The following is a 19,652-nucleotide window of genomic DNA, read 5'->3' on the forward strand; positions in this document are numbered from 1 at the left end:
GATTTAATAAATTATTTTAAACTCTGTAAATCATACTGATTTAAATATCCTAGTTGTATTTTAATTATTATTATTATTGACCCATAGTGAGTGTCAAAGTCGGCCATCTCGTCTCTACCACTTCGAGATTAGGCTTGATACTTACTGGGTACACGTTGTTCACGTACTCATACTACACTTGCTGCACTTTTTGTGCAGGAACTGAGGCAAGTACTAGTGGGGGACCTATCATCTTGCACCCACGTTATCCAGGGGCATAATGGTGAGCTGTTTCTCTGATCCGTTCTGCAGCTACTAGTGTTTCTCTTTGTATTTTTTTTTTATTCTGTCTATTTTTATTTCAGACAGTATTTGAGATTTTGTATAATCTACTAGATACTCATACACTTGTGACACCAGGTCTTGTCACACACATTGGTAGAGTTTGGGTTTTAATATATTTTTTTGGTTTTAAATTTTATCAATGTATGCTTAATTTATCAGTTGGCTTGCCTAGCTGTAGTGTTGGGCGTCATCACGACTTATAGGTGAAATTGGGTCGTGACAATGAGCTTACTTGGGTCGGGCTTAAAAGCCTCATTATTAAATGGGTTTCAAAAATCTTAGCTCGATACTATTAAATCACGAGTTTGATTGGGCGGTCCAGCGGGTCAAACCCATATTGACGGCTCTATGAACAAGGATAACGTAGCCATATCAAACTTTGGCATGGGAATTTTAGGTTATTTTGTTTCTTTTAATTCATTCCTTTCTTTGGCACATTGGAAATTTAAATTAAAGAATTGTTTTTTAAAATTTCTCATAAGCCACCTTCCTTTGAAGATACATGTTGCACTTATAAATATGATAAATTACATTAAACACTCATATGCAGTTATTCCATTGTACTTTAAAATCAAATATATTTTGTATCACCTATCCCATTAAAATCCTAGATAAATATAATAATATTATCCCTATTTTAAAAAGTGTTCAAACCCCTTGTATTTGGAAATCCTTTACAAAAGAACTTCATCTAACCAAATAAATTTAAAATAATTTTAAATTAAATATTTAATAAGAAAAATAAAAGTAAAAAAACATTCATACTTATATCTTTTTAAAATACATATAGCTTACATGTATAAATTGCAAAAAAAAAAAATCCTAGTAAGTAGAGTGTATCTTATTATATAAGTTTTTTTCATTTACTATTTAAAACTAATTTTCAAAGATACATGTTTCAAAATATATATTTTCCTTTTAATCAAAATATATAAATAGATATTTTGAACAAAAATATTTATCCTTTCAAATAAGGCTCAAAGGCATTGGAATTTGAAGGATAAAATAAATTATTGTGCTTTGGTGTTAGAATTCTTTTGCATTAAAAAATATAATTCGATATTAGTTATTTTTTAAAATATTTTTATAAGATAAATTATTAGGATTTTTTATCTAGTTCAAATAAGGAACGATTTAATAAGTAAAAGTTTAGATAATGTTAAAGTCCTAAAATTTAAGAAAGTTACTTATATTACAGTCCATAATAAAATATGTTTTGAAAGGCGAATAAAATTTTATTAAAAACTTTCGTGTTTTTAGTATAATACTAGTATTAGGATACACGCTTTGCGCATGTACTTATATCATTGGATAAATAAATTTTAAAAATTACATATGTATTATTAGATAATTTGTTTGAGTTATAACATAAAATTTAAGATTTTTTTATAATAATAAATGTAATTCCCATTTAGTTAGCTTAACAAATGAGGAAATTTTATTTAGATGTCTTATTGTGATTTATCCGGACTTATGTCAAAACTTATAAAAATTGTTATTACTTATGTGACCTAATACTGAAAATAAAATATAAAAATATTTTTATCACAATTATTTAAAGATTTGTCAGATAACACAAATTAAAAATTAACTTTTTGGGTCTTTTAAAAATTTGCGAATGAAAAAGTTGGCATTATACTTTCTAAAAATTTGATAGTGACAATGTAAAATTTAAAGTATGAGTAATATTAAACTAATATTTTACAACAAAAAAACTTAGTATAAGAATTATAGCGAGACGTTTTCATTTGTGGGACTTAATGCAAGAAAGAAATAAATGACAACTCATTTATAATCTAGATGTCTTTTACAATTTTACCGTATTGCTTCAATTTGTATTTTTATCGATTTGAATCTTAATTTTATACTATAATTGATTTTGCTATATTTTATGATATATTTCGCCGTCGATACTCTTCTTACAAAAATAAATTTTATGTACTTTAAGTGTTTTGTCAGTTTAACAAATATTTTTTCTTATATGATAAATTTGTAAAATAATTGAATTGGATTCATTTGCTAATTAGTTACTTCAATGACTTAATTATTTGTTCTCAACATTAAAAAAATAACTTAGTTTTTATTAATTTAAATTCTAAATATTAGCTCATTCTAATTTTTAAATATTTGACAATAATTATAATTTTTCCAATAAGAATTCGATTTTTCATATAGTAAGAAAAATCATATGTTTTGAATCTTTATGTTTTCAGAATTCATTGTGTGTTTGACTCCTACAGAATTTGCTAACCCACGTTTTGCATAATAAAAAAACGTATAGGAATAGTTCAATACAACTCTAATATTTATGGGCTTTAAATAAGGAAATCTTAAAAGTTTTAATCTATTTTAAAGTCCCTTCCTACCTAGTTCAATAAGGAAAAATTTAATAAAAGACTTTTAGTTGATTTTAAAGTCCTAAAATTAAAAAAATAATTAAATGACTATTTTGTCTATTTTAAAGGACAAAAAATGTGAATGACATTTTACTAAGAATTTTCATGTTTTTAGTATATATGGTGTTTGGATTGGCTTAAAAATTGGTCAAATCAGCTTAAAAATACTTTTTAGTTTGTTTATGTGTTTGACAAACACCAAAGGTGCTTAAAAGTCAAAGTGATTTTAAGCCAAAACAAGATAAAAGTAATAAGTTAGGGTTGCTTTTTAGCTTAACAACTTCTTTTGTTTGACCAAGTAATTTATCCATTTATCCCTTACACTTCTTAATAACCACAAAATGCCATTCCCTCGAAAGCACTAATCCACCTCCTTTCTTTTCCTCCTCTCCGCCAGGTTTGTATATTTGTTACTATTTCTTTTCCAACAACTAGGAACTTTGCTTTGTTCTACAGAATTCCCTTGTTGCTGGTCATATACAAATTACATTTAACAAAAATAAAAGACTGGGTGTGTGGTATTTGGCAGAAATGATGAACTTTGCGTTGTTTATTTGATATTCTTCACACATGAGTCTTTTTATTCTTCATATACTTGAGTCTTTCTAAGTACATGATACTTGGCATGGTCTTTAGTGAAGTAAAATCCTTTTAAGAAGACGATAAACCAAATTTGTTAACTACGAATAGTAGTAGATGTATATCCTGCTAACAACAAAAAAGTCCAATTACATATCTTACAAAAGCAAGGTTAAACGCCTAAATTCTCTTGGATTTTCATATTATTTAAATAAATAATTTCTATATTTATTAAAATAATCTTATCTAATTAATTAATTAAAATTAATTTAAGACACAAGTTAAGTTGTATTTGGTTTAATTTAGAATTAAAAATATTACAATAATAAGTTCACTTGGTGCTTAAAAGCTACTTGAGTAGACATAGATATAAGATATTGATATGGATATAGATAGATTTAGATATAGATATAAATACTTGTGTAAAATTTAAAAGTATAAGGGGTATAACTGTTTTATTTTAAAATACAAGGGTGTACCCGCAATTGACTCAAAATACAAGAGTGTATACCCTAGAAAATTTCACAGCCTCATTCTCTGTTTCTCTCGCCGAATGTTTCCCCAAATTTTCTTCTGCTAATCAGCCACTGCTCGAATACTTTGTTACCGGTAAGTATTCCTTTTTCTTCTTTTCTTTTCAGAATTTTCCCATACGCACCTTCGTACTTTTATTTTTTATTTTTGGTTCATCTTGTGCTCTCATCTATCAGAGATTTCTATACTTCTTTTTGTTTGTGTTTGATAGTATTTTTTTTGAGCATTGATTTTTTTCCTGTGAAGACGATGAAATTAGGGTTTTGGTTTATTTAAATAGTTGTATGCACCCTCTTTCTTATTCTAGGGTTTTGTTCATAATTTTCCAATAATCTTAATCTTTGCGTTACTGATCCTTTTGTTTTCGAACGGAACGAGCCCTTAGTGTGTTTGGTTTGTTAAGATTAAGTAGTTTACAAGCTAATGCTATCCCTAAAAGATTTGAAAATTGTAATTTTAGTTTTTTTTTAAAAGATTTATAAGAAATTTGTCATCCTTAATTTATCTAGACAATATGTAACGTGTATTTTCAAGCATGTGTCTTAATATTTGCGCCTTTTGAATTGAATTAGTTTATCCTATACAGATAGCTGCTGACCCTGTTAAAACAGATGAACAGCTAAAGGAGAATGAATAAGTAGCTTTAAAACTCGTCATTATAAATGTACTCTTTTTGAAAACAGATGCTCAATTATATCTTCTTGTGTAGTAGGAGCAATTTTTTAGCCTTTTTCTCAAGTCATAGTAATCAGTTATCAGAAAATAAAATGTACATAGTTTATCAACCAGTGTAGTGTTGTGAAGAGCGTGAAGCGAGGAATAGTGACAAGCCCCTTTTCGCTTAAAGTGTGAAGCAAGAAGCAAAGCGCTCGCTTTTTTGAAGTGAAGCGGAGCTAAAAAAATAATAAAATAAATACTGCATATCTTCTTTTGGTGCCATTAAAAGAACAACTAAAGAATCTGCGCACACAAAATTTTTGCAGTAAGAACAAAAGATGAAGAACTGAAGAAAAACAATTTGTGGCATCATTTCGCTGCAATTTTAAGGACCGAAAGTTTGAAACGAAAATAAAGAAGAAGAAGAGGGAAAAATAATTTGGCAGCATTTTGCCGCTATTTTAAGCACTGAAACAGTGAAACGAAAAGACGACGAAGAAGAAGAGGAAATCACATACCTGAGCTTGAACTTGATGAACTTGAACTTGGAAAGTGCTGAAAATGGAAACCCTAGTTGCTGCTTTGCTTTGCTGCTCGATAATGTTTTGAATAAAAGACACATCATTTTTATTTTTAACGTGGGCAGTCACTTTAAAGACTGAAGCGCTCGCTACAGTCGCTTCTCGCTTCAGTCGTGCTTCTTGCTTTTTTGGCAGAAGCGCACGCTCAACTTATCTGTCACGCTTCACAACATAGAAGCGACACTGTGGCCGCCTCCCTTTGCGCTTTAAGCGCTGAAGCGAGCGCTTTTCACAACATTGTTATCAACCAAATACAATATTTAGGTATGTGAAATAGAGAAGAAAATTCTTGAGGAGAATGGAGATAGTGAAGAAAGCCTCAACTACAACAAATATGAAGAGGTCTTATACTTCTCAAATGTCGCGACCCAAAATTCTACCTTAGGCCGTGATGGCGTCTAGCTGTACTTGCTAAGCAAATCAACTCATAATCCACAAAAATATAGCCAGATTCCTTTAATTAACATAGTCATATAATAAATAAAGACAGTGATAGTCCCAAAACAGTAAAAAAATTTGATACAGTCATAATACGGCCTTAAACGCGGCCAATGCAGTACAACCTCCAAGACTAGGTGGCACAAGTACACGAGCAAGTACTGAATAAGTACAAGTGTGAATACATGAACAAAGCTGTCTGGAATAATAAAATCGATAGAAAATGGTTAAGAACAGAGACTAGTGCATTGCAAAATGAATCCATGGAGTGCAACTCACCTTAAGTCTCCGTACGAACACCTATGCTCAATCAAAAAGCTATGCTAGCACCTACCTTAGGATCTGCACAAAAAGATATGCAGAAGTGTATTATGAGTACATTACAATAGGTACCCAATAAGTATCAAGTCAAATCTCGAAGAATTAGTGACGAGGCTACAGACATCAAGTTACTTACAACATAGATATAAATAACAGAGCTTTGAATTGAAATAACCAGTGATCTCATGAATAACAAGAATCGAAGATATCAACAGTTGAAAGGTATAAAACATGTTTTTCAATTCAAGAAATAATCATAACGCTGCTCAACTATAGCATTTAAAGATGACATACTTCAATCAGAGGAGTCGAGGCTCCCAACTAGCATATATAGATGTCATGTAACAATTAGCATCTAAATGAATGCTTCTAAACGAGTCGAGAATATCTATGCATGCTCAAACCAGTATAAGATCCATGTACCACGATACACAATCCATGTATCACCATATCCCGATACAAAATCCATGCATCGATCCGATACACAATCCATGTGTCATCCACGCTCACAGGACCCAAAGTAACATGGGTAATCACCAGACTCTAGAGGAGCGGATCCTTATCCAAGCGCAAAAAGGAGCTTGATAGCTCGCATATAATCAAATATCCGGTCATCGTGTCATGTGTGTCATAACTGTATTTCTTCCGCACGCGTTATCTTTCGTGCCAAAATTCTCAATTCAAATCAAGTATCCATATACTAAATGTATGCATATGCTCAAGAGTTATGGATGAAAGATGTACAAGGATTTAATAAAAATCATATGGATATGCGCTCATGGAATTTCTATGTGACTTACGGATGATTCAAGCAATTCAACTTATCAGGAATAAGTTCCCATGCCTTCATAAATAATCATAAACTTAGGCATGGTCTCTAACATGAATAAGAGAGCGGACATAGTCATCTAAGCAGTCAAATCATGAATCAAGATGAGCACATAATCAAAACAAGGCATAAAGTATCCCAATTTTATCCCGGTCATGATGTAAACTTGGTAAGTGCATATACGCTCGCCACCCCATATATACACCATCCCTAATTCCTTAAATACATAACAGTCGAATCAAATCCTAGAGGTTTCCCTCTTAACAATGTTAGCCAAGAGACTTACCTTCACATGGTAGTCTTCAACCTTTCAAAATAGCCTTCCCCTCAAATCAACCTTCGAACGAGTCGAATCTAGTCAAATGCAACTCAATAACGTCAAACAAAGCTATAGAAATCAATTCCAAACAATAAAGTTTGAATTTTTAATCAAATTTTCAAAAGTCAACAAAAATCAAATCTGGGCCCACATAGTCAAAATCTGAGTCAAGGGGTAGATCCCGACTACCCATAACCCTATGAGTCCAAATATATAAATAGATTCCAAAATTGAGTCCAAATCGTCTTTCAAATTTCCAAAATGCACCCTCTTAAGTTGTAGACAAAAACCTCAAATTTTACTTTTAAAAATTCATGTTTTAGGTGTAGAAATCGATGGGGAATTAAGATATAATGTTAAATCCAAGTGAAAATTGCTTGCCTCCAATGGTGTAGTGAAATTGCTCTTCAAAATCTCTCTCTCGAAGTCTAGAGCTCAAAATATGAAAATGTGGTTAAAAGTCTCGAAATCACAACTTAAATATTTTGCCAAGTGAATGTGTATCACGATCACGACACACCCTTCGCTATCGCGAAGGCCAAAACCCCCCAGCCGCTGCTCCTTTTCATGAACGCAAAGTCCCCCCTCGCAAACGTGACGCCCCCCAGCTGAGCCTACGCGAACGCAAAGGCAGTCCACCTTTCGAACACCAGGCTTCTGCAAACGAGACCCCATGCACGTGAACGCGAAGCACCTGCCCCAGGGGTGGATCCACGTGGAGGGGTATGGGGCACGTACCCCTCTATAGGCTATGTATTGCACTGATATTCTTTTGGTAAAATACTTGAATTTTCACGAGGGAACCCATGCTCAAAAGAGCACTTGATGCAGCGGTGATTGAGCCACCGTCCCTTTGCCCTCTAGGTCTAGGGATCGAATCCACGCCCTACCTTTCAATTATGAAAGCCATTTTTCTAATTTTTTTCTTAGTTTTCTATGCATGATCTTTCTTTTTTTTTTTTTTTGTTTCAATTGAAATTCTATGCCCTATCTTTCGTTTCTGTTTCTTTGTTCCCCTTCGTTCTTCTCTTTTTGGTTCGCTCTTTTACCTGTCTTTTGATTAAATTTTCGTTTTTCTGTTTTTTTTTTCACCCCATTCTTTTTTATTCATTCTTTTTTGGTTCAATATTTAGGTTTAGAACTCTTAAAAAGCAAAAAGTCCGAGTTTAATTTTTTCAATTTCAAGCTTCCTCTTTCTTCTTTTTCATTCTCTTTTTGAATAGTCATTTAGTTTTACTATATAAAGCTAAGTATTGTAACTATAAATAATGATGCTATGATATTGTTCTCCAAGTTAGGAAAACTATTCATGGATATTTATGAACGGAATGATACGTTTTTGTAATAATAATATTGATTGTAGTTTACTTGTCAAGCTATTGTCATGGCAAAATTTTAGAGAATCAAATCAACTAGTAGTGCACCCATTCTCATAAAATTATGGATATGCCTCTTCCTGCCCCCGGACCACTATGTGAACGCGTTCCCCGAGTCGCGAACTCAAAGAACAAACCATCTGCCGGCCACCCTCAGTAATCGTGAAGAAGCAAGCAACCTGCCCCGGAAAACCATTAGTTCTAAAAAGAGGGGAAATGGTCTGAAGCCACCCCGAATCACACCCAGCCCTTCGGGACCCCATCCAATCATGCCAACAAATTCCAATACCTAATCCAAACTTGTTCAAGAGCTCGAAACAATGCGAATTACATCAAAACAAGAATCGGCAATCAAAATCCTTTTCTTAAGTTCATGAACTTCCAACTTAACCAAGCGTCCGATTCAAGTCTCACCAATCCGAATTCTAACTAAATTTTGCACACAAGTTCCAAATAACATAACAAACCTATACCAAGTTACGAAACAACACTCCGACTCCGATATCATCAAAGTCAACCCCCGGTCAAACCTATGAACTCTCCAAACCTATAAATTGCCAACTTCGGCAAATAGAGCCAAAACATCCTAGGAACTTCCAAACCCAATTCCAAACATATGCCTAAGTCCAAAATCACCATACGAATCTATTGGACCGATCAAAATACCAATCCGAGGTCATCTACTCAAAAGTCAAACCTTGGTCAACTGTTACAACTTAAGCTTCCAAATTGAGACTAAGTGTTCGATTCACTCTCAAACCTTCCTGAAGCCAAACCAACCACCCCGCAAGTCACAAAACCACAAACACAGGCGGAAAGCATCAAATAGGGAATCAGGGCTCAAATAAACAAAATGACTGGCTGGGTCGTTATAACAAAACAATTTTAACTAAGTTAGGACTACTTGAGAATCATTTCTATTTTCTTTCCAGAGTACTAATTATTGAACCACATCTAAATTGTTACCACTTATATTAGGCAGAACAGCAAGAATGCCTCAACTCAAGCACAAAATTTGTTGAAAATAAGACCAGCAAGTTCATCATGTCCTCGTCTTTAATTCATAATTGAGATAGGCCTTTGTAGCTGATGATCTGAAGTAAACACTGAGGCACAGACCCAAAAGGTGAAACTCAGGACCTGAAGTAAGAATCCATTGCAATGCTCTTGCGACAAAATTAATGCCTGACAGTTATTTCTCATCAATATAAAGATCCTACCTAATGTTACTGCCGATTTTAATATATGCTTTCGTAATTTTCTTCCAGAAACTTTAGCCCACTAGGATAAACTTGTCTGCTTTCCTTACTTGCTTCACTTCTTTGTCACACACTATGTTCTCTATTATCTTTCAATAAACATTGAAGGCGTGCAAACTGCAAAGATCACATAGCCTTTATGTTCCTATTGATATGAATATCGGCCTTTTTTTTTTTTTTTTTTCAAAGTTTAGACCACTGGTCTAAAGATAATACTGATTTGAATATCTGCATTGATAATTTTGTTCCCACTCGGCCAAATTTGTTGCCGAAGAATTCATATTCTTTAGATGTATGTCTAATGCCTTTGTTTCAATTGATGCAGGATGGATAGGGTTTGCATCTATATTGCTTACAATGGAAAATGGACTACAGATAACAAGTATTTGTATCATGAGATCAAATTAATTCTTGTGAATGATGGAATAACATTTGAAGATCTTGTCGAAAAGATTTTTCAGGTCCTAAAACTGAAAAGGGGCGAGGTTCAACCAACTATTTGGTTTGACACGAATCTAGAAACAAGCAAAGGGATGCTAGTGACAAACGACGAGGAAGTTACTACTTGCATCTACTTGCTGAAAAATGATCCAAATTTCAAGACTTCCCGTTTCATTGTTGATATTGCGGAAAGGAATTCTTTGTCAGCAAGGTATTCAAAAACTGAAGAAGTCAATATTGTACAACATGAGGAAATGCAGATTGACAGAGATGAGGCATTGATACCGGTTGAGCCAATAACGGAGTTTGAATCTCTGGCAACAAAAGAAAAATCTGTGGACACGGTACAATCGACACATGGTATGAAACTAAGAAAAAGGTCCCTACCCAGAAAAGTAATAAAAAAAAGAAAAAGGTCGAGGAGTAAAAGATACGATATGCCATCTGTGGTTTTGAGAGGAAATGCTTCATTGGATGAAATAGCTGTGGGATCGCTGTTTGAGAACAAAGAAAGTTTGAAGAAATGTTTCACAAATAGTGCAATTAAATACCACTTCAAATTCAAGACCGTCAGATCGACCAAAAAAAGGTATTACCTGAAGTGTTACGATGACAACTGCAGTTGGTATTTGCATGCTTCACGGGTCCGTGATTCTGCATTATTCAAGATTTCGAAGTATGTAGAAGACCATAGTTGCTCTGCTGATGTGCTTCAGCCTGACCAACAACGGCACGCAACATCAAGGGTCATATCCGATTACATCCGTGAGCTTCTACCTGAATATGAAACAGAGATGACACCAAATTTTGTGAAGGAAGAAATGAGAAAGAGATTTGGGCTGAACATTAGTTACCACAAAGCATGGCGATCAATACAATTAGCTTTTGGTGTGACAAAAGGAAGTCCAGAACAGAACAATGAATTGCTTCCCTCTGACTCCGAACAGAACAATGAATTGCTTATGTCTGAACCATACAAGGAATTGCTTCCCTCTGAACCAAAACAGAACAATGAGTTGCTTATGTCTGAACCAAAACAGAAGAATGACTTGCTTCCGTCTGAACCAGAACAGAACAACGACTTGCTTATGTATGAACCAGAACGCAACAATGAATTGCTTCCGTCTGAACCAGAACAGAACAGCGAATTGCTTATGTCTGAACCAGAACAGAAAATTGAGTTGCTTCCGTCTGAACCAGAACAGAAGAATGACTCGCTGATGTCTGAACCAGAACGCTACAATGAATTGCTTCCATCTGAACCAGAACAGAAAATTGAGTTGCTTCCGTCTGAACTAGAACAGAACAATGAATTGCTTGTGTCTATACCAGAACAGAACAATGAGTTGCTACCATCTGAACCAGAACAGAACGATGCATTGCTTCCGTCTGAAGCACTACAGAACAACGAATTTATTCCGTCTGAAGAAAGAAACCCAGGAAGGGATGATCAGGCCGTATTAGCATAGGTTCTAACAGAAGTGTAGAGCGCCATGTACTGTTCTCCAAACCTGGACAACTGAGTGCTGCTATTGGTCTTCATGCCAGCTTTACTCTGGACTCTAAAAATATATATCGTAGTTATTCTGGCACTACCTACTCTAAGATTTAACTGTTGTACAAAGGAAGTCTGGTCAGTTTCATTTTATTAGGTTTACTATGTTTCCTTTTTAATATTGTAGTTTGACAGAATATATTTCTGGCGCATGCGTTTTTCCCCCCTGCTTTAGATGTAGATATTATTTTGGCGTTTTTCTATTTTTTTTCGAGATTAATGTTACTACTATTATTTATGCTATGATCTTTGTTTTCCTTAAATTCCAAGTTGCATACAGCTATTCGTAGTATCGAAAATCAAGTTAATTGAAGTCCCACCAGGGGAAGAAAAGATGTAAGAAACATAGAGTACAAGTTAATTGCGGATTCTTTGGCTTCTCTCGCCTGCTTTATTGCCTCTGACTAATCAGAACAGAATAATATTTTTCATCTTTCATCTTTCTCCCTTTTAATTTTGTGGAAAAGATTGAAGCTAGAATTTATGTGTATTGATTATTGAAACTGAGAAGCGTTCTCATATCAGAAAGCTGCGTATAGTAGTAAATTTACACCATTGTTTTCTGACTCATATCAGAAAGCTGTGTGAAGTTGCAATTTTACACCATTGTTTTCTGAATTGAAGGGTGATTGACACTTGTGTTAAGAATAAACTGTCTACATCACACCCCCTTAGGGTACGGTCCTTCCCCGAACTCCGCGTGATGCTTTGTGCACTGAGATGTTCCTTTTTGTTTTGTGAATTGAAAGAGATGTTCTTTTTGGCCAAATTTCTACGGAGAAAAATTGGAAATAACCATATTTACAACTGGTAGTTGAAAAATAGCCACAGTTTCCAAAAGTAATCGAAATTTAGTCATTTTTTCATATAAAGACAAAATCTGAACAAAAACACTCTTAAAAATTCGGAAAACTTCTAGCATAATATGGCGGAGTTCGATTTTTTTACATATAATATTCCAACATAATGTGTTGGAGTTCCAGCATAATATGATGGAAGTTTATATGCAAGACCTCCATAAACCATCATATTATGCTGGAGCTTTCTGTGTGCTGGAATTCCAACATAATATGCTGGAAGTTTATATGCAAGAGTAACATAATCCAGCATATTATGCTAGAACTTTTCATGTTTCAGCAAAACAATTGCTATTTTTGAATACTTTACAAATGCTGACTATTTTTCAATTACCAATCTGAAAACTGGTTATCCCGTGCATTTTCACAATTACTACCGCTAATGTGCCTTTGTGGTCTTTTCTTCATTTGGGAGATCTCTTTAGAAGTTTTTGCTGATTTCTGGGGCATTTACATCTATACCCAGTTTTTGGGTCAACTTTTAACTTATACCCGCTTTGCAAAATAAATTACAAGCGTACCCACTTTTCGAGTAACTTCAGACATACGGGCCTGAAGCAGCAAAAAATTATGTCTGAAGTTTGAACTTCAGAATGTTTTGCCTGAAGTGTAGCAAAACTTCAAATATTTTTGCCTGAAGTTTGGCCTGACTTGCAAAGGCAATCACACAAACTTCGGTTCATAGTGCAATGGCAAACTTCAGCTCAATAAAACTATAGCATGTTTTGGCTGAAATTTTTATTTTATAATTGCTGAACTTCAGCATTCTAGGAGCTGAAGTTTGTTTTGTAATTGCTGAACTTCAACATTCTAGGGCTGAAGTTTGTTTTGTATTTGCTGAACTTCAGCATTCTAGGAGCTGAAGTTTGTTTTGTAATTGTTGAACTTCAGCATTCTAGGGCTGAAGTTTGTTTTGTATTTGCTGAACTTCAACATTCTAGGAGCTGAAGTTTTTGTTTATATTTGCTGAAATTCAGCATTCTTAGAGCTGAAGTTCTAAGTCTGCACACGGAAATGAGGAAGATAATCTTTCAAAAAAAGAATTCAACAAAAGAATATATTGTACATGATCACGCCCAACTATGCCTTATAAAAAGGACTAAGCGATCGTTGCAAATATAATCCGGTTTATAAGTCCGGAGTCGAATCCCACAGAGAACTAAGGCTTAGCTACAGTTGTTCAATATCGCTAAGAAATACAAGTCCAAACAATTTCCTAATTATAAAGATTATAATATTTATTTTTTTTACCTAATTAACTAATAAATACTAGAAAGCAGTAAAACTATCAATTAACAAGGATAAGGATTGGAAACAAGATCAAGGAGGTCTAGAGTTATAATTTTTCCAGTTGTCGGAATCCTTTTCGCTATGTTTTCTATAAATTTGCCTAAGTCTTCTCTACCGATCATGAGCACTCTAAGTGTCGTAACTCTCTCCGAGTAATTACCATAATTTACTAGACATATTCTCCCGAATTACGCTAGCTGGCATTAAGTACAGCTCACTCAGATCGCACCAAGGTTTCGTTATCCTTAATCCCACTTTTAAACCTCCGTATTGATCCCTCATATACGTTTAGGAGTGATATTGTTCAACAACTACCTAAATATGCACTCTCTCCCGAGTAATACATACTAAATAGGCACAGCTAATTGAGGACCCTTCAATCAACCACAAGAATAATATAGTTGAACAAATAGAGAAAATACTACGGCAAATCTATATTAACGTAACAAGAAAATCATCCTCCAATAGGTTCCATCAAAACCCTAGATAAAAAATTAGCTATTCATAATCATAGTAACAATATCCCAAATATTTTGCATAATTAAAATACAGAGTAAAGATGAAAAGATGTAGAAATGATGATTCTAACTCCCAATGGGTGATTCCCCCAGCTATTCTTGCCTCTAGCTGCTCCAAACGTCCTCCAAGTGGTGTTTTTAGGCCTATTTATATGTGTAGAAGAAACCCTAAACATGTGGGCCGAGTCCTAGTCAAACCCGGAACGAATTAAGTCTTCAAAAATCGGATTGGACTTGGCCTCAGGCCTGGCGTCGCCAGCTTAACGCCTGGAATTTGGCTGGCCTCGCCAGGCTAAAGCCTGGTCCAGCCTGGCCTTTGGCTGGCCTCGCCAAGTCTCTCCTTTTCACTGTTCTCGAGCACACTTTCAACGTTTAAGTATCCCTTTTGCTCTACTTTCATCTCCAATTCACCTACACATAAAATAGACTCCATTATGCACAAATAAAGTATAATTTATCATTAAAGCATGTAAAATGCAAGGCACATAATGCACGAAAGTATGGAATTATAGCCACACATTAATACCCCATACTTAAACATTGCTCGTCCTCGAGCAATCAAACTACACTTATAGATACGACCTTTTTAAGCAATTCTCCTAACTCATTACACCAAGAATTTTTAAAATAGTTTAAGCACACATGTGTGACATCCTTGCCTCAAGATTTGACTCACAAATACCATGCCTTATTCACAATTCACTTACTTACTCTGACATGGATGTCAACAACATTACCTTTCCTTTATGAATCATGTGCCCTCACCCAATCAAAGAGCTTTGTTCCACACACAATGAATTTTAAGAACATAGGAACTCAAGATAGACAAAATTCACTCACTCTCAGAAATAACATTCATATGCCACAAATGATGCACCATAGGCTTGCCCGTAGTGTAATACTATACTAATTGAGTTCATTCAATCTAAGATCAAATAGGACTTTCATTGATTGTAATGTAGGTTGCGGGTCGGGTAGGATACATTTGGATATGAGTGACTACACCTCCCTTAAGCACTTTAATACATATACTTTAACACACATCCCATACTTATGCCAAACCAAACATTCCACCTTCACTTCAATTTATATTACCCCATATTTCTTTAAGCATAATTACAATAAGAGTCGCCACTTATCAAAGAATATTCTTTTTCCTAGCAATACAAATATTTTTTTTTCTTTTTCAATTCAAGCGGCTCTTACTTTTTCAAAACAATTCACCTTTCTCCTTATTTCATTAGTTCCACTCAAAAACCAAACCAACCACCCCACACTTTAACTTTTACAAAGTTCATAACAATTCAAGTGCTCATTAAAGGTGAAAAGGTTCAAATAGATAGTTAATTCAAACAATTGGGTAATGCTTGTAGTGTGGTTGCTAAAGAAATAGGATTACAGGCTCAAAGGAGTTAACTACGTTACATAACTTTTAGGTGGGTAAACTATATATATCTGGCTTAACAAAGAAACACCTATATCACTCCTCAGACTGAACAAGACTACTATTTGGCTTTGCATACACACATGGCAAGTTCTAGACATCAAATGCAATGCAAAGAATGCATACAAAACTCACACACACATGGCACATAACTCACTCAGGATTGGTTTCATTGCGACACTCCAGTCAAAGCAGTTAAGCAAAATTAGGAATCTACGATTTAAGGTACTTATGCGAGAGTCAAAAACCGAGCCTAAGCGTCACAACCATAGTACTAACTATTCTCAAGGAATAGCAAAGCTAAGAGATATTGCTACAATTAAATGCATAGCTTCGTGGTTCCTACTCCTAAAAATTAAAACTAACTATGTCCGGTTCAACTAAAAGCCCCTGGAAAAAAACCGCGGCCCAAAGAAAAACCAAGGGGGAATTACTACACTACCTGCACATAAAAAATCTTTTTGGTATTTTCTTTTGACTTACTTCCCTCAAGAAAACTGTCTGGGAGATCCATCGTGGGGATGAGTCCAACTTTTTTTTTCTTTTTTTTTTTTCTCTTTTAACAGCACTAAATAACTAAAACACATAGCCAAATCAATTACTAAACTAATAAAACACACACTAAAATAATTAACACTAAATAACTAAATGACTAAAATTAACCATGTACAAGTCCCCACCCCACACTTAGATCATGCATTGTCCTCAGTGCATGTACAAAATGACAAAACACGAAAAATGAGTAGGGTGTAAAGAAACTCCCTGATCAAGCAACGTCTTCATCCTCTGACGCTCTCCACTCCTCATCATGTTCGTCGTCCTCCTCCTCATCATCATCTTCCTCACCATCTGACTGCTCTGGCTCAGCTTCAGACTGCTCCGGTGTGTTGATATCCTCATCATTGGGGAGTCTGTATCCATCTCCTAACCCAACCAGCTGCTGGGCATGAGCATTGAGCGGGTACCGGTGCTCCAATTCAATCCTCTCCTCAGATGTGGCCTGTCTACCTCCTATCCTTAGCTTTAAATCCATCATCCCATAGAGATGTGCCGTAAAACTATCATCCCGAGCGTTGCGCTCGGTACTTGTCAATGATGTCATGGCAGTCTCTTCTTTCAGCCGGAGGCTAGTGATGTCCATTTGTCGTAAGGGCTGATCGATGGTGTGGTAAAACTCTGGCTCCCCCTCAACCTCCTCGTGTCTTAAGTACTGAGTTAGAAAATTGGCAAATGGCATTCGATCGATCTTTTTACTCGTTCTGACTATAGACATCTGGTAGCAGATCAGATGACCCACATTTACCCTTTGACCCATCATGAGGAAGTAGAGTACACATGTCCTCTCAGACTAATGAGTATGTCATGATTTCATGGCAGGAGCCGTGCATTTATCAGTTTAAGCCATACTTGAGCCTCCGCCCTCATCTTTTTCTTGGGAAACCTCTTGTGCCGATTAGTTATCTTATCCCGGACCAATGCTGCCGTAGAATCGGCACCACAAAGCATCTGTATTAACTCTCTGTATGTAGGCCGGCGAATGAAGTGGTCCAATGGCTCCACAGGAATATCTGGAGCACCTAAAAAGTTACATATGGCCGTGGGTGAAAAATCTATCAATCGTCCACGAATCGGCACCAACTGTTCAGTACTCTACGGATCAAACCCTGCATAGAATTCTCGGACTAAGTTGAGATTAATGTTCCCTGTGTTCTTGAATACATAACTCAACCCCATATCCTGAATGCCCCTCCAAATTGCCTGATACTTCACTTTCAAGCTGCGTTCATTAATAACTGCTTCTGGGTGTACATGTTTAGGCCTACAACGCCTGTACGAATCCTTAGTATGCGGTGGTATGCTGTTGATGCCAAACTCCCATTGGCCTTGTGGTTGTTGACGCATAGCTGCTATAGCTGCCACAGCTTGTACTCTACTTAGATTGGAGGTAGCTTCCCCCCCTTTTCTCTTCTTTGGGGGAGGTGCTGAGGTCGCCTTTACTTAGCCGACGCAGTGGAGGTAGCCTTGGATTTGCCTGTGTCTTTTCTGGGAGGCATCGTTATTCTTACACAAATAAGCAGTAGCCAGATAAAACTGCATTACACACTACACACATAATTTTTCCGACTTTCCGAGGTTACTCAGACTTCACCTCGTCTTTTCTTAATATTAGAATCAAAGAACAATACATGGGCTACCCGCGAGCCACCCCACACTTAAGATTTTATCGTGGTGTATGACTTCATAACACTAGTCTATTAATCCCGGAGACTCGAGCTCCAATGGGGAGAAGGAATGCCATTGAGGCATTATATCAAACACTTAACATGCATTAGTGCCATGGGATTTCTTATGGACATGAGGGATTGCCTCATCCTCCCAAATCGGCTTGGGGGTTCCATACTACCACATGTTTTCATAATCGCAGCACCATTCCTATGGGGTTTCATGGGGTTAGGGCACACAAACTCAATACCACAATGAAGAACAACCACCAATTTTTGTGTGTAATTGTATACCTGTACCTCTTTCGAAATTACAAAGGAAAGATATTAAATCATACCTTTGAAGCTTTTGAGAGGAGGAAGCTGCCTGAGAATTTCTAATTAGTGTGAAAGAATAGCAAGACTAAACTTGACTTCAATGATGATGGGGGAGACCACTATGGCAATGTACTGTTGAGTGTTTGTGGGTGAGGGCAATTCATGTAGTGTGTTTGATTGAGAGCAACGGAGATGAGAAGATGGGTATGCTTGTGAATTTCTTTTCTAAAGCTTGATGTGTTTTTGGTTTAAGTGAAGTTAGGGTTGTTTGTATTGTGTTTAGTGTTTAAGGCGTGTAATGTGAGGAGGTTCGACTAAAATAACTTAAACTGGGTAGAAATAACTTACCTGGCATCTTTTGGCCCAGTACCTGGCATTAGCCCGGCGTCGCCAGCCTAAGGCCAAGCAGACCCTGGCGTTAGCCAGGCGTCGCCAGCCCCAGCTCCTGGTGTATGTCAGGTGATGCTGAAACCCTGTTCAACTTTCCCAACTCGCTTGCAAACTTGTTAGTACCTAAAAACAAAACAAAAAAAGGAAAAATTCCAACTACACTAAAAATCAACTACGAATTGGGTTGCCTCCCAACAAGCGCCTGATTTAACGTCGTGGCACGACGCAGGTAATTGCACTTAAGGCTCGTTTAACCTTTGTGGCTCGAGCAAATGAGTCACCAACACTACCTTCGCATCTTCCATGCCCAAATAATGTTTTAATCTGTGCCCATTGACTCTAAACGTGCGAGAGTCATTTGATGCAGCAATCTCTATGGCTCCGATGGGGTGAAGCTCCACCACACTAAATGGTCCCGACCATCGTGACTTTAACTTACCCGGGAATAACCTCAACCTCGAGTTGTATAGAAATACCTTATCTCCGGGTTTAAAACTCCGCTCAAGAATATTTTTATCGTGCATTATTTTCATTCTCTCCTTGTATAATCTTGTGCTCTCAAAAGCGTGGTAACGAAATTCATCAAGCTCGTGCAGCTCTATGACTCTACTTGTGCCAGCAGCTTCTATATCAAGATTCAACTGTCGCAGTGCCCATAAAGCTCTATGCTCCAACTCCACTGGTAGGTGACATGCCTTCCCAAATACTAATTTATATGGCGTCATACCAATCGGAGTTTTGAAAGCGGTACGATAGGCCCAGAGTGCATCATCTAACTTTCTTTCCCAATCCGTTCTTGTAGCATTCACAGTCTTTGTCAAAACACTCTTTATCTCTCTGTTCGACACTTCTACTTGCCCACTCGTTTGTGGATGATATGGGGTGGCAACTTTGTGACGTGCACTATACTTTTCTAACAGCTTTACGAAGGCTCGATTACAGAAGTGAGTGCCTCCGTCACTGATTATCGCCCTTGGAGTGCCAAATCGGGTGAATATATTCTT

General features: G+C 36.1%; 1 protein-coding gene across 1 annotated transcript; it reads left to right on the top strand.

Moving 5' to 3' along the window:
* The first annotated feature begins 3,778 nt into the window (after positions 1-3,778).
* On the top strand, positions 3,779-11,872 carry LOC104092642 (uncharacterized). The gene is made up of 2 exons (XM_009598294.4): positions 3,779-3,908; positions 9,939-11,872. The coding sequence occupies exon 2, from the start codon at positions 9,940-9,942 to the stop codon at positions 11,521-11,523; it is 1,584 nt and encodes a 527-aa protein (XP_009596589.1). The 5' UTR covers positions 3,779-3,908; position 9,939; the 3' UTR covers positions 11,524-11,872.
* Positions 11,873-19,652: the final 7,780 nt, after the last annotated feature.

Source organism: Nicotiana tomentosiformis, chromosome 10 (assembly GCF_000390325.3).
Source record: "Nicotiana tomentosiformis chromosome 10, ASM39032v3, whole genome shotgun sequence".
NCBI classification, from domain to species: domain Eukaryota; kingdom Viridiplantae; phylum Streptophyta; class Magnoliopsida; order Solanales; family Solanaceae; genus Nicotiana; species Nicotiana tomentosiformis.